We start from the raw sequence: 20,636 nt of genomic DNA, 5'->3' as shown, positions 1-20,636 counted from the left end.
ATATACAAATCTGGAGTTCAAGAAGATCTGAGCTTATGGTATGGTACTTGAGTGAAAAACGTTTGCTCTTTTTCTATCATCATGCAAACTATTGTTTATTGCTTTAGTTAATACACCCAGTATAAATTTGCTCCAGGTGAGTTTATGGAATAGTTTAGTTCTAGCTGAAAAACAAATAAATAAAATAAGATACTTTTTTTTGCTCAGTATTAAAATTAAAAGACATTTCTTTCTACAAAAAATGTATACCTTTAATATATATATATATATATCTCAAACCCCTTTTCACTTAAAACCAATTCCTTCACAGCATGACAAAGACCACGTCTATTTTTCATTTTCTCATGTATAAATTGACATGCTTTTTTTTTTTGCTTACATGTGTCCTGAGTATTGCTCCAGGGGTTCAATCATGGGTTCTTTTTCTGCCAAATGAAATAGCTTTGATAGTACCCATGTTCCATACCTCTGTATCACATTGAAATTGTGGAAATCTTTCCATTGGTTTTAGAAATTGGGTCCTTATTTCTACAGTCATTTAGATACACTGAGAAATTTCCGTTACTTGACTGTGCTATTTGCTTTTTGCTGTGTTCTAGTGGTTTGGCAATAGATTAGAGGTTGGGTTTTCCACCATTTGGTACTAATTATCTAGGAACAATCTGATTTCCATTTATTACATTCACATGGCAGTGTTGCCTGTATTTATATCAGAAAAAGGGTTTATTCTGCCCTCCTGGCCTCGTGAACGCCTCCAGAGGGTTGTTTCATTATAAGATGTGGGCATAGCAAGTTAAATCAAATTGTTCCTCTGATTCTTGTGTTTGGGTGCTTACATTTTACATTTCTGGCTATAGAAGCTTTTAACCAAATCAAACTGTTGCCAAGAAGTTAAATGGACAAAATTATAGTCCTAAGATATATTGGACTTTCTGTTGCTTAGTAATATAAATGTCTTCCTTTCAATTAAACCAAGTGTTACTGGATAAAATTCTGCCTTTACATAATCAACCGTGTGACCACTGATTAGACTTGATAGGACAATTATAACCTAAAATGTGTATTCATTGTGGGTAAACAGACCTGCATATTTATATTCCTCTATTGTTTTCTCAACGACTCTGGAAGTCAAGATGGGCAAGAGCAGATTGTGAAAACTCTCAGTTACACAACAAGCCAAATGTGAATCTTTAAACAAAGGCATACATTTTAAACATGAACATTGATTTGAGAACGTTTGATGCCCACAAAAAGCAATTACCAGTCCCCAGTTTCACGTTACTTGCACAGAAGATGATTCTAGAGAAGTAAACCCTGTCTAATAGGAAGAAAAATACATTCCAGTTCTGACCATGAGTACCTGACTAAGTCACTGAACCTCTCTCTGCTTCAGTTTTTCTCTTTGAGATATGTAGACGATTGTATCCATTCTACCTGCAAAATTCTTGTAAGAGGATATAATAGAGCTTATAATTAAGAAACCATTATAAACAAACTAGATAAAAAAATCTGATAAAAACATGTCCATGGTGTTATAAGTTCTAAATTCTAGAAGTTGTTACTTTTAAAACTTATGTGAAAAGTGATGTTGAAAATGTTTCATAACAGTGGACTTTTTAAACATATGAATCAGCATGGCAATACAGAATGTCTTGCTAGAATCTTTTCACATTACCGTTACATTCCCATCATTAGTGTTATTTATTATCTACCAGTTTTTTAACTAGAAAGTTTTAATTTAGACCTCTATATCAAAAATATAAATAATTTACTTTTAAAATGTACATTTTAAAAAGGGGGCCCTGGCCGGTTTGGCTCAGCGGTTAGAGCGTCGGCCTGCGGTCCGGAGAGACCTGGGTTCGGTTCCCGCTAAGGGCACGTGCCTCGGTTGCAGTTTGTCCCCGGCCCTGGTTGGTCGTGCGGGTGGCAGCCACTCGATGTGTCCCTTCACGTCGATGTTTCTCTCTCTCTCTCCCTTCCTCTCTCTCCCTCCCACTCTGTCTGTACAAAAAAAAAATGGGGGGATATCCTCGGGTGAGGATAAAAAAAATAAATAAATAAAATAAATAAATAAAAATAAAAAGGGGGCTTGAAGGTTATTATTGCCAAAATAACAGCATAACATAAAATTTGGGTATCATTCTAATATTTCTATAGATATTACCACAGAAATGTTTAATCTTTAATTCAGTATTTTTATTTAAATGTATACAACATTTACTGATAGGATTCAAGCCGTAAAGCATTTTTTTTTTTCCTCACCCGAGGACATTTTTCCATTTTTTGTGCAGACAGAGTGGGAGGGAGAGAGAGGAAGAGCGAGAGAGGGAAACATCAATGTGAAAGGAACACATCGAGTGGCTGCCACCCGCACGACCAACCAGGGCCGGGGACAAACTGCAACCGAGGTACACGCCCTTAGCGGGAACCGAACCCGGTCTCTCCGGACCGCAGGCCGACGCTCTAACCGCTGAGCCAAACCGGCCAGGGCCCTTAAAGCGTTTTATTTAGGCAAAGCTCAAAGTTGAAGTAGTCACCGCTGCCTAACTGTACCACTACCTCCTGAAAGAAAGAGCTACAGAACTAACTACAGGGACAGTGAATCTCAAATATGGGCACTCGTTAGCGATATCTTCATAACAAACTTCTGCATAATTAACAGTAATGTTTGAGCGCAGAGTTCCTCATTCTCAAATGTATAATAATTCAGATCCTGTGATTCTTCCGGAATACCGAAGCACTTGGGATGTGAGCGTCAGGGATTAAACAGTGGTGCCATGAACTTTTGTGGAAAGTCCAGAATTTTTGGTTTCTAGCCATCTGACAAAATACTGACAGAAAGCTCAAAATAAAAATGTCAAACTGTTTCATCTAAACTATCTAATTTCTTCAAAAAATGTATTATCCTCAACCAATTAAAATGGCAGTTTAAAAAATGCCTAATTCCTGAACCCTGAAATTTAGAGGCACCACTCAAAATATTTATCTAGTGCCAAAAATGCATTGTGTGCCATTTAGGAGTCATATTGACATGTTCTTATTCTAATTTAATAGGCCTAATAGTTTGCTACAGAATAAAAAACTACTGAAATATACCCACATATGTAAATATGCTTGGGTTAGATTTCATTCTTTTTATTAATTCATTTATTTTTGTTACAGATGTTTCTCCTTTTTAACCCCAGACACCCTCCTCCCTTTCCCAACTCGACACCCCCCCCCCCACCACCCTTCCTCGAAAGACATTGTTGTCTATGTGGATTGGTTACGAATACATGCATATAAATGCTTTGGTGTATCTCATCTCTCCCCCACCCTGCCCCTCTCCTCTGAAGTTTGACAGTCTGAACCATACTCCTTTCTCTGTCTCTGGGTCTATTTTGTTCATCAGCTTTTTCTGTTCATTATATTCCATGAATAGTGAGATCATGTGATATTTGTCTTTCTCTGATTGGCTTATTTCACTTAACATAATAAGGAATCAGATGTAACATCTAATTCCTTGACTTGAATCATTTCCAAGTTAGGAATCACAAACTCAAACAACAGTGCTATGCTGTGACATAAATGTGTGAAATGGTCATGTGTTAGTAGTGTTTAATTGGAGAACATCTGCTCCACTGAAAAGACACAGCAGATACTCAATACAAGTCAATTACTTCCTGTTCAAGTTTGTGGACCCACTTTGTAGATTTTCTAACTTCACAACAAAAGCTCTGAATTTTAATGTGCAGTCTCCTAATATTTACCTGAAAACAACTGAGCTAATATTTAAAAAAGACCTGTGTGACCCAAATAAAAAATGTCTGTTGACCAAATCTAGAATACTGAATACCCAAATGAAATCTGTGATGGTTAGATAATGTAAGAGTTTTAAAATTTGGATACCAAAAACAATTGATAGATATCCCTGCTTTACCATTTTGAAAATAAAAGTACCTATTAATTGGGGTATTTAAATACTTGGTTATTTTCATATTATATACATTCTTCATTTGTATAGGTATATCTTCTCAGAGGAAATAGACAAATAACATTAGTGTCCTAATAAAATACTAGAGAACTTTTAAGTTCGGTTATTTTGGTCTTTAGTTTGTTTTGAGGTACCTGGCATTTTAGCTTACATAAGCCATAAAATAGTATAAAGTACTCTCATTTATGATATAAAAGTCATACCATAGACAACATCCACTTAATATCTTATTATGTTTTACTAAATACAAACATCCTTATCAATTTACAATTTAAGTTAGAAAATTGCTCTAGTATAAATTAGACAATAAATATTCATTAGCAGCTTATTATATATCTAGTACTCTATTGTGTTATATAGACTATTTTAGAAAAATAGTCTCATAAGGAGTTTATAGTTGTCACCTATAATTCAGTAAAAGGTGGATACCAATCAAAATTATATAGAAACTATGTAGACCATAAAATAGACTTAAGGTTATGTATAGATACATGCAAACATGTACACGTATCTGTAGAGTAACAGATAGATCATTATGGAGATCAATAGGGAAAGCAATGAGTATTTCATTGCTTATGCATATTAATGGAGTGATAGATTATATAATTTAGACCATCAGAGATATTGCTTCCCCACTGAACCCTTCCCTCAACTTAAATCTCTCACTTTACACTGCCTTTTTAAAAAAATGTATCTGTTGTTGATAGTATTACAGATGTCTCCCCTTTTTTCACTTCTTACCTCATCCACCCACTCCCACACCACCCCAGGCTTTCACCACACTATTGTCTGTGTCCCTGGGGAATACATATTGCATATAAATTATTTGGTTTATCTCTTTCTGCCCCTCCTCCTCGCCCCTGAGATTTGTCAGTCTGTTCTGTGCTTCCACATCTCTGGATCTATTTTGTTCCTCAGTTTATTTTGTTTGTTAGATTCCACATATAAGTGAGATCATGTGATATTTTGTCTTTGCCTGGTGTATTTTGCTTAGCATAATAATCTCCAGTTTCCTCCATGCTGTCTCAAAGGGTAAGAGTTCCTACTTTTTTACAGCTACATAGTATTCTATTCTGAAAACGTACCACAGCTTTTTTATCCACTCATCTACTGATGGACACTTGGGCTATTTCCAGGTCTTAGCTATTGTAAATAGCGCTGCTATGAACATAGGGGTGCATATATTCTTTCTGATTGATGTTTCATGATTCTTAGAATATATTATAAGAAGTGGGATCACTGGATCAAACAGCAGTTCCATTTTAAATTTTTTCCACAATGGCGGCACCAGTCCGCATTCCCACTACCAGTATACTAGGGTTCCTTTTTCTCCACATCCTTGCCAGCTCTTGCTGTTTGTTGATTTGCTAATGGTTGCCATTCTGGCAGGTGTGAGGTCAGACCTCATTGTATTAATTTGCATCACTCTGATGATTAGTGACTTTGAGCATTTTTTCCAATTTATTTACAAAGTGGTTCCCTAGGTTACATGGTGTTTTAGGTAATTAAGTCCTTGAAATCACATCTCTGCTCACCATACAACCAAGCCCAGCATATTTCCTGTATCTTGTTGTTTTCAGCAGAGATACATCATAACAAATACATTCACACTTGGGCATATCACCCATTGTCACTCCCAGGGTGGCTTTCCAACCCATATTCATTCATACCCTATCTATTCACACAGTATACTATACATTCAGTCCCTTTTATCATGCATACCTTATCTATTCACATGCATACTTTGACCCTTGGCTGGCTAGGCCAAGAGAATGCATACCTAAAGGTTACATTTTGTTCACCAAACCCCCAACCCTACAAAACCCACAGCAAGAATCTTTTGTTCAGGGCTCCCTCAGGGAGAGACAATGCCCTTTTTCTGCACTGATACTTCTGACCTTTGTGTAGTGCCATTCCTTAGGGAAAAATGGGATATTGATGGAGCTCGCACCTTCTTTCTGGCCTCCTGCTTATGCTATTGCTATAAGTGAATTAAAAAAATCTTAATAATTTTTCTCATTTTGACTTGTTTAAATTGACCACTCTGACATCTGGCAGCTCATTTCTCTCCAGCTCAGCTCTTGACAGTAGCTTTTCAATATGCTGTAATGGAAATAGCTTCTAAAAATCATCCAAAGACTGATGTTCAGACCCAATACAATGTTCTGCTTGCATATTGTCTTATTATTTATTATCTTTCTGATTCATTCAAGATGCTTATAAACTCCCTCTGCCCATCCCTGAAAAGTCTTACCATTTTGAACTCACTACCTAGAAAGGCCATGATGATTGGAGTCCGTTGTTTTGAAGTTTGGCTCTGCTTTTTATCTCATATTGAAATAAGTCATAAAGAATCTATGGGCCCTACTTCCCTCATCTTTATTATAATAGGGTATAACATTACTAATGTTAATACTTCAAAAGAATGTTTTGAGGGTTAAATATAACATGATTGTTGTAACCCTTTTTGGAAATTCTACAAAGTCACAACTTTTTACTAGATTTTTATTTCTACTTCAATGACTGTTTTTTTTCTTATTGCTTTCTTTCCTCTTTACATTTCATTACACTAGAAGCTCTCTCCAAAATAAATCTTTAGGCTTTCCTCAGTTTCCTCTCCAGTTCTAATGAATGCAGTATTTTATTTGAATATTTTAAAATGATGTATTTCAGTAAAAATGGTCAAAGTGGACAATCTAGATTTAAGGACCATTGCAATGGGGAAATTGACTCTACTAAACTCTACTAAAGCTATTTGTTTTAATATTACTAAAGTTTTTTTTAAATTTACTTATCCTTTTCATAAAATATCATTTTACAAACAAAATTTTATATATACTTTTTTCTTTTTTCTCCATGTCTTTTTTCCTCTCCTTAGTGTTTTTCTCTGTCCTTTCTTTACAGCTGCCGCACAAAATGTCTGATTATGAGCAACATGGCTTTCAGAGATGCTCATCCTCTTTCTGGCGTACTAGTGATGACTCATCTCCCTGTCTAAATATTTCTTCCATTACTGTCACTCCTGTTAACTCGACTGATTCCAGACTATCACTGGGAATAATACCACCACCTTCTTCTAAATGTGGCCTTCCCAAGCCAGTCAGTGAGAGCAGCATCCCAAGACCTCATGTAACTTTCTAAACAGAAAATTCTTTTTATTATCCCACCTATTTTCTTTAATTCTGCCAAAATGTGCTATTTATAGAGTAGTGAAAAAACAGGTATGTCTTGAAAAATGTGACGTGACCTGAGGCCCTGTATGCCATTTTTGCTTCCTTTGGTTACCTGATATCAGAAAGTTCCACGTGGAGAGTGTTGGTGGTGTGCTAACCCACAGGAAGGTAAAGTAGAACAGTACTTCAAAGGGTCCTTAGATACGGCAGTTGGGAAATGAGGTCATTGGTGATATTGGTAAAAGTAGCTTCAGGCGAGTTCAGTGCGTAGACAGCAAAGTCTAGATTGATATGAGTTGAGGACTGAATGAAGTAAAAGTTAAGGCAGGAAATGTAGTCCCTTTTTCAAGGAGCTTAGCCTTGAAGGGAAGAGAGAGGTGAGAGGTTAGAAGAATAAAGAGTGAAGACATTTTTTTTTTTAAACTACAGTTGAGATTTGAGTATCTTTATGTTCTGAGAAGGATGAGAGGGGTGGAAGCCAGGAGAGACAGAGGGATGGATGAGTAGGAGAACGATACTCCTGGCTGGGAAGAAAGTGCTGAGGGATAACGTTGCCTGGAAGTCTTTGGATAGTATTTATGTTAAAGTGAGCAGGTTGTTTTAAGAAGAGGAAGATGACAACAGTTTTCCTGCAAGAAAACATGTACTAACAGTCATGTTAGTGGCAAATCTGTCCTTCTTTACACATAAGTAGCCTAATTATTTTTCATTGTTTTCATCTTTAAATAACAAAAACAAATGTATTCTGAGAACTGTAATCTTAATATGAACTACTCAAAGCAATCTCTGTTCATGTTCTTATAGGTAAAGCAAATTTTTCTCACTATCCTTCTTCAGTATGGGAATTCATTTCTATTTTATTTTTTTATGGATTGTGTGTGTGTGTGTGTGTGTGTGTGTGGTCCCCTGAATGACAAAGTGATGATTATTTTATTCTTACATTATGTCCCACCCAGACAACAATGATTTTGGTGGTATATTTAGTGATTATTAATTTATTTCACAAGGTAGGTATTTATTATAGAAAAGTTGATGAAATCTTATTCAGAATAAAAGGCACTGCAATGAATTTAATAGTTGGTTGACACTGTAGTTAAAAATACAAATTAAACATACCCTTTAAAATTTTTTAAACTTGTTATCAGTTGCATTTGTATAGTTATATTTAAGAAGGTACATCACTTATGTTCAGTTGTTTTTGTTTAAAACTTACAATATTATGCAAAACATATTACTGAAATCATGTTTTATATAGTTTCTAACATCTTAGAATCTCTGATAGAAATGGCAGTTATTTCCAGATATGTAAATAATGCAATACATTTTTTATATCTATCTAGCATAGTATTCTCACTATGTTTGACATCATCTTTCAGAACATTTTTGCAGAAATTTTCTATTGCTTTTTACCAGTGAGCATTTAGCATACATATTCGAACCATATAACATTTCCAATATTTAACTATTTTTGATTCAACTGAATGTGTTGCTTATATATGTTTTATCTGTATTTGAAATATTCAGCATTACAGTGTGTCTACATGAAGTACTGCCCTAACTTCTGTTATTGTCATTTCAGGCAGGCAGTGTGTCACCTAAGTCACCCTCCACTGACATCTTTGATATGATTCCATTTTCTCCAACATCACACCAGTCTTCAGTACCTACTCCCAATGGCACACAGCCACCTCCAGTTCCTAGTAGATCTACTGAAATTAGTAAGCTTTCTAAACAATCAGCGTTCCTTACTGCATTTGTGTACATTGTAAATGGCTGATTGATATCTCGTGTGAAATTTTATATCTTAACAAGTTCACTAAACTCATTAATTACCAAAATATTATGTTTACATAGATGTACCACATTCAGTTAACCATATTTTACTTTATAATTAAGAATATTCTACTAAAGACATTATTACTTGCATTTAAAATTATTTTATGAAAATATTTTGGTATAGGGTTATTTGAATGATAATACAAAGCACTTAATTATATTTTATTGTGTTTGGGGTTATATATTTAATGTTTTAATTTAATTATTAAAAACAACTCTGATGGTAATTATTTTAATGATTTTTGACATGTTTAATGGTGCTCAGTTTAAATTTTGGGTTATCATGTGGTGTGTATGGCAGATCTTAGTTGAAGAAATATATAAATCTATGGATTCCATTTTTTATTTATTAATCTTATATAAACATTCTTTTATTGATATTTAAAATGTTAGAAATTTACTGTTCTTCTGATTTACCTTCTGTGTATCTAGAAGGAACATAAAAGTCTCTTTTTAATGAATTTAGAAAGTATCTAACACATGCTCATTGTCAATGTCATGAGTGTATTTTGATCTGTGCCCTGTCACAGAAACTGAAAGAATAGTTCCCAGTGGTCATGTCAGTCATCATGTCCAAAGATAAACTGAGAAAAAGATAATTTTACATAATATGCTTTATTGCATCCTTTATTGGTTCACATTGAGACGTTTTCTATATAACTGAATTTATAGCTTAAGGCTTTAAAGCATGTCAGGGCCTATAGTTGATTTGTTTTCCCTTGTGAAATTTAAAGTATAATGCACATGTTAGGCATTCATTAAATTTTACAAGCTAATTTGTAAATACAAAGTAATAACATTAGGAACTTTAAAATCAGTTTATGGGAATACTCACTACTTTGCATAAATCGTATCCCCCTGAATATATTTTGTGCCAATGCAAAATAAATCTATAATTCACACATCAAGTGTTTTTAGAAAATGTTGCTAATATCCTGATATTGTAATGGGGTATTTTTGTCTTTGTAAGTGTCCCACATCTCTACTTTACTGTTGTTTTTACTTCCTTGGACTTCATCATTAATTTATTCATTCAGTTGTTTAATTCAATGGGCATTTGTTTAGCATAGACACTAAACTTGGGTTGCATGCTGGAATTTGAAATATAAATTAGCGACATATCCACAATGGAGAATTTTAATCCAAGTCAAAATATAAACTGAGAACAGTAAATATATTTTACGATATTTAGAAGAAATAATCTATCAGGATGATGATTGAGAGTTCAAAATCATATATGTTTCAGGATTTTAGACCGAATGTTGTTAATGGGGGAAAGCTAGAGGTAGAGAAGGCATAAATAGTGAGTTCTGTTTTAGATGTCAATGAGTTTGAAATGGTCCAGTGGTTTTATGGAATTTATTAATGAAAAATTAAAGTTAACACCTTGCTGCATTTTAAATATCTACCTATCCTGAGTGTCAGAGTTTAAGAAATATAGCAATATGTCAATAGATAGGAAAACTACATAGATAGATAAATGATTGATAGATAGATGATAGATAGATAGATAGATAGATAGATAGATAGATAGATAGATAGATAGATATGGAGTCCTGGTTACCTTTGTACTATCCATACTAACAATTTAAGGACAAGTTGTTCAACTCAATTTTAATTGTGTAATTGTCTAAAACTCTAATCCAATGGGGTTTTAATAATAGGACTTTGCTTTAAATGAAATCTTAAATGTATTCATTCATTTATTTTTCATTATCTACTAAAGCAGAAACCTATAAGATGTATCCTGAATTTCTCTCCTTACTACGTGAGAACCCTACCAATTCTTCAGAACATATTTTTGATCTTTGAATATGTATCAGACTTTAATTAATTTGTTTAATACTGTGTTCCCTGATTGACTATAAATTTCATGAGGGAAAGGACTTGGTCTTTTTTTCATGACTTTACTCCTAGCAAAAGTTACCTAGCAAAATTCATGGCACATAATATGTGTTCAATAAATATTTAGTGGATAAAGGAAAGAATTACTGAGTGAAACATTACCTATTAGTTTTTATTATTTTACTCTTGCATTAGACTTAAATAATTTTAATGTTATTAATTACATAGCAGACCATTTTTTTTCACTAGACATTGACTTATGTGATATTTTGTTATGAATTTTAGTTTTATTTGAGCTGATCAAATTATGCCATAAAGCTCTGTAATGTTTAGTAACTTACATGATATTTATATATTAATATGTAAAGTAGTAGTTTCTTAAGTTGTGGGGGAGTAATGAACCCTTGAGAATATGATAAAAGTTATGAAAACTCTTTACAGAAAAAACAGAACATGCCCACTTATACAAAACTTCATAATGCATTTCAGAATGTCAAAGATCCCTTGAAGCCCATCTGAAGTTTGGTAATTTTGAATCCTCACTTTAGAAAATCTATGTAATGAAAATATCTGTTCCTCTGATAAGCTTTTCTTTCTCTTTATTATTTCCTTTTTTTTTTTTTTTTTGTCATTTTACCAACATCTACTATGTATAAAAGTATTGTTCACTGTGCTTGTAGAATAGTGGTAACCAGGATACTCCTCTAAAAAAGTTCCTCTGTTCTCTAAATTCCTGATTATTGCTTGAGAAACATCAGACTGAGGAAATACATTGTAAAAACAATAATAATACCCAAAAGTTATATGTAAGGTGGCAACACATTCCATTTGTTTAGGACAGTCCTGGCTTATTCCTTTGGTTCTGGTATAACTATTGGTAATACTCCTTTCACTCGTAAAAGTATATTTGGATGATAAATTATATGTTCCTCTTATTCACATATTACTTACCAGAACCAGAAACTTCTAAGCATTTTACATTTATTAAGTTATTAAATATATGAATCTGACCCCCCAAAAGTTATAGCTGGAGAAGCAAGAATAATGGGAGTGAATGAGTGATACAAAGGATATGGTGGAACTCAAGCAGCACAAATATTATTTCTTACATAACATTGAAGTTAGAGAATATAGTTATAGTTACCTGGAAAATGAAAGTCTTATTACATTATAAATTCCCATGCCTATATATTTTAAATTCTTTTTTAGTCAATTAGGGTTTTATTTGAACTGATTCAGAGGAAAGACATTTCTTAACCGTTTAAAATTTTTTTTCGATTGTATAATAGCCTTATTGGTCACAGCCATTGATTTCAACTTGGATTCTTCTTTCGTGATAAAAAAATGTATAATTTAAAATATATCTACAAAGAGCTTTTTTGATACTGGGATGAGAGGCATTTTAAAACAACCTCATTGTGGTTTCTAGGAATATGACATAATTTTAAACTACATGAGATGATATTCCTTAATTTTTTTCTGAGATTCATATGTAAACTATGAGTAAAACTACCTACTAATCTAGTCAGTCCTACATATTGCTTCACCATTGTGTTGCAGTGATCAGTAAATGGAATAGGGAAGTCTCAGTGAGTAGTGCATTCATTTTAGTACATTTAAATTGCTTTAGTAAAATGTAGGTATTGGATTATACTGTTTATCAAATATTTGGTAATTTTGATATTAAAAAGCCTTAAAGACACACTATAAAACGTATCTTTGCGTCCTTGTTGGTATTTAACTAGTCTGAGCCCAGGAAAGCCCAGCATAAAGTGTAAGTGTGGATAGTGACTCATTTGGTTATGTAAGCAATTCTTTATATAATTCTGCCTTGGAAATCTAAAACACCCTAACTCACTTCTTGCTTTTCATACACTAAATTATTTTTTTCTGTTTAGAGCGAGACCTGTTTGGAGCAGAGCCTTTTGACCCATTTAATTGTGGAGCAGGGGATTTCCCTCCAGATATTCAATCAAAATTAGATGAAATGCAGGTGACTATTTAACAGATTCACCCATTAGTGTTTTTTTCTTTTTAATGTGTGATTCTAGATACCAAAGCTACCATTTTCTTGAATTATTATTACTATAAAAACTTACTTAAAATAATTAATTAAAAATAATAATATACATTTGGTCCTAAAAATATTTCTACAGATGCTAAGGATAAGGTTTGGTTTGGTTTTATTCTTAATGGTGCAATTTACAAGGCAATAAGATGGTTCATGTTTTTATATAAAATTACATGGATTCTAATGGTTCATTATTTTGAAATCCAAGAATTAAAAGGTCATTACACTAGATTTATAAGATTCTATCTCAGTCTTAACAATTATGAATTTCAAAATTGTGAATGGGTAGATGAAGGAAAATCTTTGTAAGACTAAAATTAGTCTCTCTTAAAAGAAGCATTGTAGCTGTAGTTCATAACTTTGGAGCTCTTATTTAAAAATCAGACACCCAGTGACAAGTGTTTTAGGAATGTAGTTTAGCTGGCTTTTCATTATTTCTCTCCTTTTTATTTTCAATTCTGAATTGTTATAGAAGTTTGAAGATACTGGTTTTAAGAGCTCTATAGAATGGGCCATGATTAATAAATGTTCTCATATATACTAAAGTCTTCTCTTTATATTTTCACTTTACATTTTGGTGAAGTTATTATATATTAGTTTTTAGCAAAGACATATCCTTGAAGCTTTGATACAAATACTAATTCAAAATCATAAATTAAATAAAAGCAAAATTACAACACCTAATAAAAATTAAGAACTTTAATATAATAGGATGAATGATGATATTTGGCTGAAACTAAAATCACCAATATCAAACTTCTGTTGATTTTAGCATGTATTCTGTTTGATGGCAATTTCCCCATCTCTTTGCTATATTTCAAATACTCTGAAATTTTCACTCAAATAATACTTGATAATTTATCAGGAATGCTTTATTTCTTTCATATGAAATAGTTGCTATGCTTTTGTAAGGACAAATACAAATATGGGCACTGATGTGGTAGTATTTGTTCTCAAGTGTTATACAAACCATAAAGAATATTTTCTATTAATTTCTTTTTTCGATTTTCACAAAATTGAAAAGTTTTCTATATATTTTTGAAGACAAGCCTACAACTTTAGAAGTTTTATAGAAACTCACTTTAAGAAACACTGTATTAGAATGATTTCATGATGTGTTAGTCAAATAATGTTAAGCTGTGGTATTTTTGCTTTTATTTTCATTTTTGCCATTTCTAATATTTTCTCAATGTCTCTTTTATTCTTTTCTGCTTTCATGGTGGGTAGCGCCAGAGATGGTTGGTATATTATTTTCATAATAATTTTAACAGCTTACAACTTTTTAAAGCTAAAACCGTAATATTTGCATGCTTTATTTAATAAATACTCAAACAGCAGTTTCATATGGATGTGTCTGATTTTTAGCTATGCTTAAAGAGATTGTATAACCCATATTTTAAAGTACTTTTTCCATCGATTTTATCACCATTGCATTGTCCATCTCATTCTTGTTTGTTCCTTTGAGTCCAGAATTTATTGCAAGGTCATTGCAACTAAAGTAAAGTAACATTTTCACCTAAAGTCTATGATGACTTTTATTATTCATCTTGTTAGCCTAATTAACCTAATGCACACATTTAGCTACTATTTTTATCTTTGTATATAACATAAAAAATATATACAGTGGAATGGGTTGTATAAACCATTATATTCAGTTAATAAGCCAACTGAAGTATTTGGTTTTCCTTTTTTATGTACAGAGGAAATCACTAATACATCTCATACTTGTACTTAAATCAGAAATGTTAAGCCATATTTCACTATAAATTATTGAAAATTAGATATTTATTTTAAATCAATAACTAAGTTTTTGCATTTAATATAATCTAAACTTCTGGGTACATGTCATCGAAAGGCAAATCAATATGATAGTATTGATAGCCCAGAAGTAAGTACACTCTGTAAGTTATAATAACTTTATACATTAAAAAAGAAGCATGACATGTCAGTGAACGGTGAAAGATTTATGCATTAAGTGATGTGAAGTCAACTAGTTAATAATTTTGGAGCATCAGTGTATAGCAGAAATAGCCAATATTCAAATAAATTTTGTAAGCATTAGACAGATTGAAATGTTTAAAATATAAGTAAATATTTAGTAGAGTTTTTACTTGGAGATAAATTTTTAGAAGGGTCTATAGAAGAATTCTATAGTTTTTAAAATTTTCTCTTTAAAAATACAACTATATCACATATACATAATTAAAGTAAGTGGACAAATATTAAGAAACTAAACAATCAACAGATGAATTTAAAAATAAAGCACAGTAATTTACAAAATACAAACCCCAAGTGTCTGGTAAACACGTAGAGATGTTCAGTCTAATCTGAGAAAACATATAAATTAAGTAAAGAACTATAAATGCAATCTAGCAAATTATAAATATTTTTTTCTTACTGATAATCAGTGATTTTGCAAATGTGATGAAGCAAAAGCACTTTACATCATTGCAGGACCAGGGTCGGTCCATAGTGTTCCTCTGGAGGCTAATTTGTTAATTACTTATATTTGTATTTTTTATAAAATTAATACAATCTATTCTGATGAAAAATAATTATAAATATGAAAAATAATTCAGTATACAGTATTGGTAATTATAAAATATGAGAAACAATGAAATCATATTAAAAATAATAGAATGTTATATAGTCATTAAATTAGTTTAATGGGGACTCAAAATAACAATAGAAAGTTTGTTCTGCTATGATTAAAATATACAGAATACTTTCAACAATAAAGATAACTTAAAAATATATAGAAAATTCTGTATAATATATTTAATATAATAAATAGAAAGTTATATGTAATATAAACCTGACTTTATATTATTATCAAAATTGTTTTTAAAATCTATAGGTAGAAAGAAAGACTCAAATGACCTACCTCAGCATGTTCACAATTTTTGTATATGAGTGGTTTTTTTCTTCCTTGATACATTTTCCTCTCTATTTCAAAAGAAAAAAGAAAGGAAAAGAAAATTTATCTGGGCAAGTATTTCATACAGAAAACATATTAATAATATATTAATAATAAAATAATTGTATATGATGTTAGTGTATGATAATTTTCACCACCACGTAAATTAAATAAAGCTTCATTTTGATTCAGAAGTTAAAAATTCTAGAGGATGTGCAAATCCTAGACAAATTCAGAGTCTGTTAAATTATGATTTACAAAATGAGACCTAGAAGGGAAGGTGAGAAAATGTGTGGGAAATTTTATGGTAGGAGAAAAATATCCAAGGAGCCATGTCTGTTAATCCGGATGATTAATCTAGGGGGACGTCTAATGGATCCTTATAAAATATCACCATCTTTCAAGTGATAAACTTTTTTATTATTATTATTGAAGTAATGATTGAGTTTTATTTTACTTTGATTGCTATTCATCCTTTCAAATACTGATAACACAATGATAAATAGTATTTTCAGGGTCATTGAAGTGATACTGGTTTAATTTCAGAGTGAACTGGCAAAATTTAAAAAACACTGTATGGTATCAAACCTTTTCAAATGCAATGTATATTCTAGCTGTCTGTCTGTCTATGTACCTACCTACCTACCTATCATCTGCTCACTGTCCATCTGGTTATCTATCTATCTACTATGTGACATAGTACATATATCTTCAGATATCCAAATACAATATCTTTAAAAACAGGTTATTTACAGTATGTTCAGCTTGAAGTATTGATTTTTCTAAATATTTGGCAGCATAAATATGCTAAAATATTCATGTGGTAAGGAAAAACTTTGAAAAAAATAATGGTAAGTACTCCGACTTTTGCTCAACTAAATATAATTTGTATTCCAAGTACTGGGAAGAAATTTTGAAAAACCTGTATAGTGAAGGCATTTCTCTGTAGCATCTGCTGTAGACAAAATGAAGAGCATTATCTGAACATTATAGAGAATAAGGTGTGGCTTGCAGTTTTATAACAACCTTCTTCCTCTTCATGATAATGTTTATATTGGCTTTATAATAACATACATACATTCAGGTACCTGTTCTAAATGAAAGTAATTTTAGGAAATGCAAAGAGATACACAGTTGGTTAACACAAGTAGATACAGTCTAATTAAACAAAACACAAAGCAGAACCGGGGACAAAAAGCCTTATTTTTGAGAGACAGGTCTTTCCCTCAGGAATAGACTGCTGTCTACATTTTATTTGTCAAAAATGTGTCACATGGCTATCTCAAACTACAAATGATCTCACTGAACAGAAGTTCAGTTTTGTTAGTAAAAAAGTTAGGAATATATATATATTTATACACACACACACACACATATACACACATATACATATACACACATATACATATATGTATATATACAAATATATATTATATATAATTATATATATTTGTGTGTGTGTATATGTGTGTGTGTGTGTATATATATATCAGTGATTTTCAACTGGTGTGCCACAAGAATTTTTAAAATATGCAATATATGACTATTTATTTAATTGTCAAATAAAAAATGACAACAGCCAGCACAACAATAGCTGTCCAGTGTGAATGCCCTGTCGTGAAACAAATATATAGGTCACGTAATAGAGTTTCACCTTATTGGTCATGTCACATAATAAAGTTGCATCTGATTGGTTAATTCTTAGTACCAGAAACCCTTATACACAAGTATAGGCACCTGATTTTTTAAGAAGGTCACTTTGGAGCAAAGTGTAGGTAATTACTATTATTATTTTCTTCTAAAGCTATCAAAGTTATGCCATTTTTTTCAGATCTGCAAAAAAATATACTTTTTGTCGTTCCACAGAATTTTAGTAATTAGTTTATGTGTGCCATGAGATAAAAAAGGTTGAAAATCACTGATATATATGAAAAGAGTGAAAACGCTGCCACACTGCTTCTACAAGACATGGCCTCCAGGCTCATTGATCAGTGCGAGTCTGTGCTGGTCATCTCTTCCTTGTTGCCAGTGTGCACAGATACACAGACAACTGCGGGGATGGAGATTCAATTATCAATCTTCTGCAAAAAAGACGAGATATTGGAGTAGAGGAAGAAATTGGGGGGGGGGGGGGCACTATCTTTAACAACATCTAAGGAATAAAACAAAACAAAAACAACCTTTCATGGCAATCGTGCACTTGCTCTCAATAAATCAAAGTCAATTTAATTTCCAGAAATTTCCAAAAACATCTAAAACATGCTGGGTGGAGTGGGATTCACAGTGACGACTTGAAAGTGCAAGCAGCCCCAGACCTAGTAAAGGAAGCTTTCTCTGCGGCAAGGTGGTGTGCAGTTCTGTGCTCCATGTAGGACATGGCATTGCGTTTCCTAAACATATTTTATCAGCTCCGAACAGTGGCAGCCAGGAAGAAAAGGTGAAACTAGCAGGTTATCTTGAACCATTCATCAATCTGAAGTTTAACTATCTTACTTATATTTAAATATTACTTATATTGAAATAAATATTGATCTTTAAAGCCAATGGAGAGGGATTTAAGAATGACAAAGACTTTATTGAAAAAGAAACGTTTAAATCTTAAAACTGCTTAATTCCATATATTTCTGTTTTATTCTGTCTCTCACGCATGCTAACCTGACATATTTAAAACTTTTAAAATACTTATGGCTGTGAAGATCTGCCTGGGGTATACACCTGTATAAAAATCTGACAAGCCAGCATTTGACATTTAATTATTTCTTAGTTGATCAAAGCCTGAAGATTTCAACTTCTGATCATAGTCTCTAGTTTACTGATTATTTTTTATTTATTTTTTTTTTTACCATGGGCATTTCCTATTTTAATGATTTTACTCTGTTTTACAGGAGGGGTTCAAAATGGGACTAACTCTTGAAGGCACAGTATTTTGTCTCGACCCATTAGACAGCAGGTGCTGATGTCAAGTAAAGAGTTCCTGATTCGTGTTAAGTTTATTTTATCATATATATATCATTCATTACTACTTTATGACAGGTCTTATCTGTGTGCCAATATATTTTTTAATATCCTCACTTTATGAAAATTATTTCAGCAAAATTTCTCATACATTCACTGTTGATCTGTAACATTTTATTTTAAAAGTAAAGCATTCTTTTATGTTCATTTCTGTTTCTGTTGTAGAAGAACTTATAGTCAAAAGACAAATTATCCAAATATCAATCTTGTGTTTGAGTTCTAAATAGTTAGCATCTTGAAATTTGTGTTCATGCTCCAGGCTGCTAGTTTATTATTGATTTTCCAAAAGCCATACCTTAATGATACCTTTTAAAGTACTAAAGAGATATACCAATGCCAAACTCAATACTATATTCAAAGTAATAAACATGTTACCATTCATTAGACAGATATTATTTTATGTATGAAATGTTGTTTCATATCATTGAGAAAATGTAAACTTTGAATATAATGCTACCAGGTCATTTTTAGTAGGTGAAATAGCAAATATATAAATTCCTATAATAATTAAACCAAATGTATTTAGAGTATTAGTAAATGCAAGGTAATAATGTTAGTCATTATCATCAGTTACACTCTAAATAGTTTATTTATTTCATACATAAATATTGTGGAACAAATTAAAATTTGCTATTTACAAACATTTAAAATTTAATTTCTAATGAGATAAGTTACATTACTAAACATATAAACATCATTTGATCTTGTTTCCTGAAAAAACATTTGGAATGTATGTTGTCTATAGTTGTAGTGTCTGTTATTCATATTTACTTTACCAAATGTATTTTCGGTCTCAAAATAATGTGATGCCCCATTAGTTTTGATACTGTAAAATCTATGGCAACTATTCTTCATGAATCATCAATATTATTTAGCAAATTTAATTTTAGTTGTTGAAATTAGAATCTCCTTATTTTCCTACAAAATCAAGTTGCTGCTCAAGTTTAGTCTTTAACATGAATAATAATTTTTACTCAGTACAAAGTTTATGGTCAAAACTTGTAATTTGGTTCATCACAATTTAAGAAAAATAAATGAATGAGGTTAGAATTGGGGGTAGATCTCAAAAACAAAGTTCTGTTTTTTCTTCTACTCTTGGAAATTTTCTTCAAGCACTAAAGGTACATTTTCACTAGGAAAAGAAATCAAATAGCTTATGCAATATTACATTTGTATGTATCTCCATAATGTTCTGTGATACATAAAAGCCTTCTTGATTGTTTTCTGGTATCTGTTAAGTTGTACCTTAATTAGAAAGTAGTATATGTTTCATAAAGAAAATTCTTTATAATTTTGTTTGTCATATAGTATTTTGGAATTTGTATAATGAGGACGTTTAGAAGCCATATCAGTGGCTTTTTTTAACAGATAGAATTTGTATTTTTATTGTACTTTAAAAAGCTTTATGTAATAGGTATATATTTAGTGGCCATTTATTATCAATGGTAACAAAATAGAATACTTAAGATGGTATTTGCACATTTAAGATACATTACTTTACCAATTTTTAATGGTAATCAGGTAACAGTTCTGCTATTGGCATGATTAAACAGTTCGTATTGGTCATTAATTATGAAAATTTGTTTCACCAGTGCATTTTTATGAAGATCCAGTTGAAAATTGTATTTCTATGTAAACTCAATGATATGTTTGATTTTGCTGAGAATAAATGATTTTCATTAAATTAAACTGTATAATTTGTTTATTAAATAATCTCTAATTAAGACACATTCTGCAGCTAATTACATGCCAGATTTTTCTGGTCCTAGATTGGAGACGAAAGAAATAAAGAGAGAGAAAAATAAA

At 31.8% G+C, this 20,636-nt stretch overlaps 1 protein-coding gene across 5 annotated transcripts in view; it reads left to right on the top strand.

Annotated features, from left to right (window-relative positions):
• Positions 1 to 20,158, top strand: part of GULP1 (GULP PTB domain containing engulfment adaptor 1) — a 243,465-nt gene extending 223,307 nt beyond the window's left edge. For 2 of the 5 annotated variants that reach the window (XM_036254942.1, XM_036254944.1), the window contains 4 exons: positions 6,878 to 7,102; positions 8,726 to 8,864; positions 12,726 to 12,820; positions 18,701 to 19,419. In XM_036254942.1, coding sequence (XP_036110835.1) covers positions 6,878 to 7,102; positions 8,726 to 8,864; positions 12,726 to 12,820; positions 18,701 to 18,772 — 531 coding nt within the window. In that variant the 3' untranslated portion in view covers positions 18,773 to 19,419. Of the gene's footprint in view, positions 1 to 6,877; positions 7,103 to 8,725; positions 8,865 to 12,725; positions 12,821 to 14,125; positions 14,137 to 18,700 lie in introns of all 5 variants that reach the window. The other 3 variants (XM_036254945.1, XM_036254947.1, XM_036254946.1) reach the window with 3 other exon arrangements.
• Positions 20,159 to 20,636: the final 478 nt, after the last annotated feature.

This window comes from Molossus molossus, unplaced genomic scaffold, assembly GCF_014108415.1.
Source record: "Molossus molossus isolate mMolMol1 unplaced genomic scaffold, mMolMol1.p scaffold_m16_p_11, whole genome shotgun sequence".
Classification (NCBI taxonomy): domain Eukaryota; kingdom Metazoa; phylum Chordata; class Mammalia; order Chiroptera; family Molossidae; genus Molossus; species Molossus molossus.
Note: the sequence above shows the minus strand (reverse complement) of the source record. Positions and strands in the feature narration are given on the sequence as shown.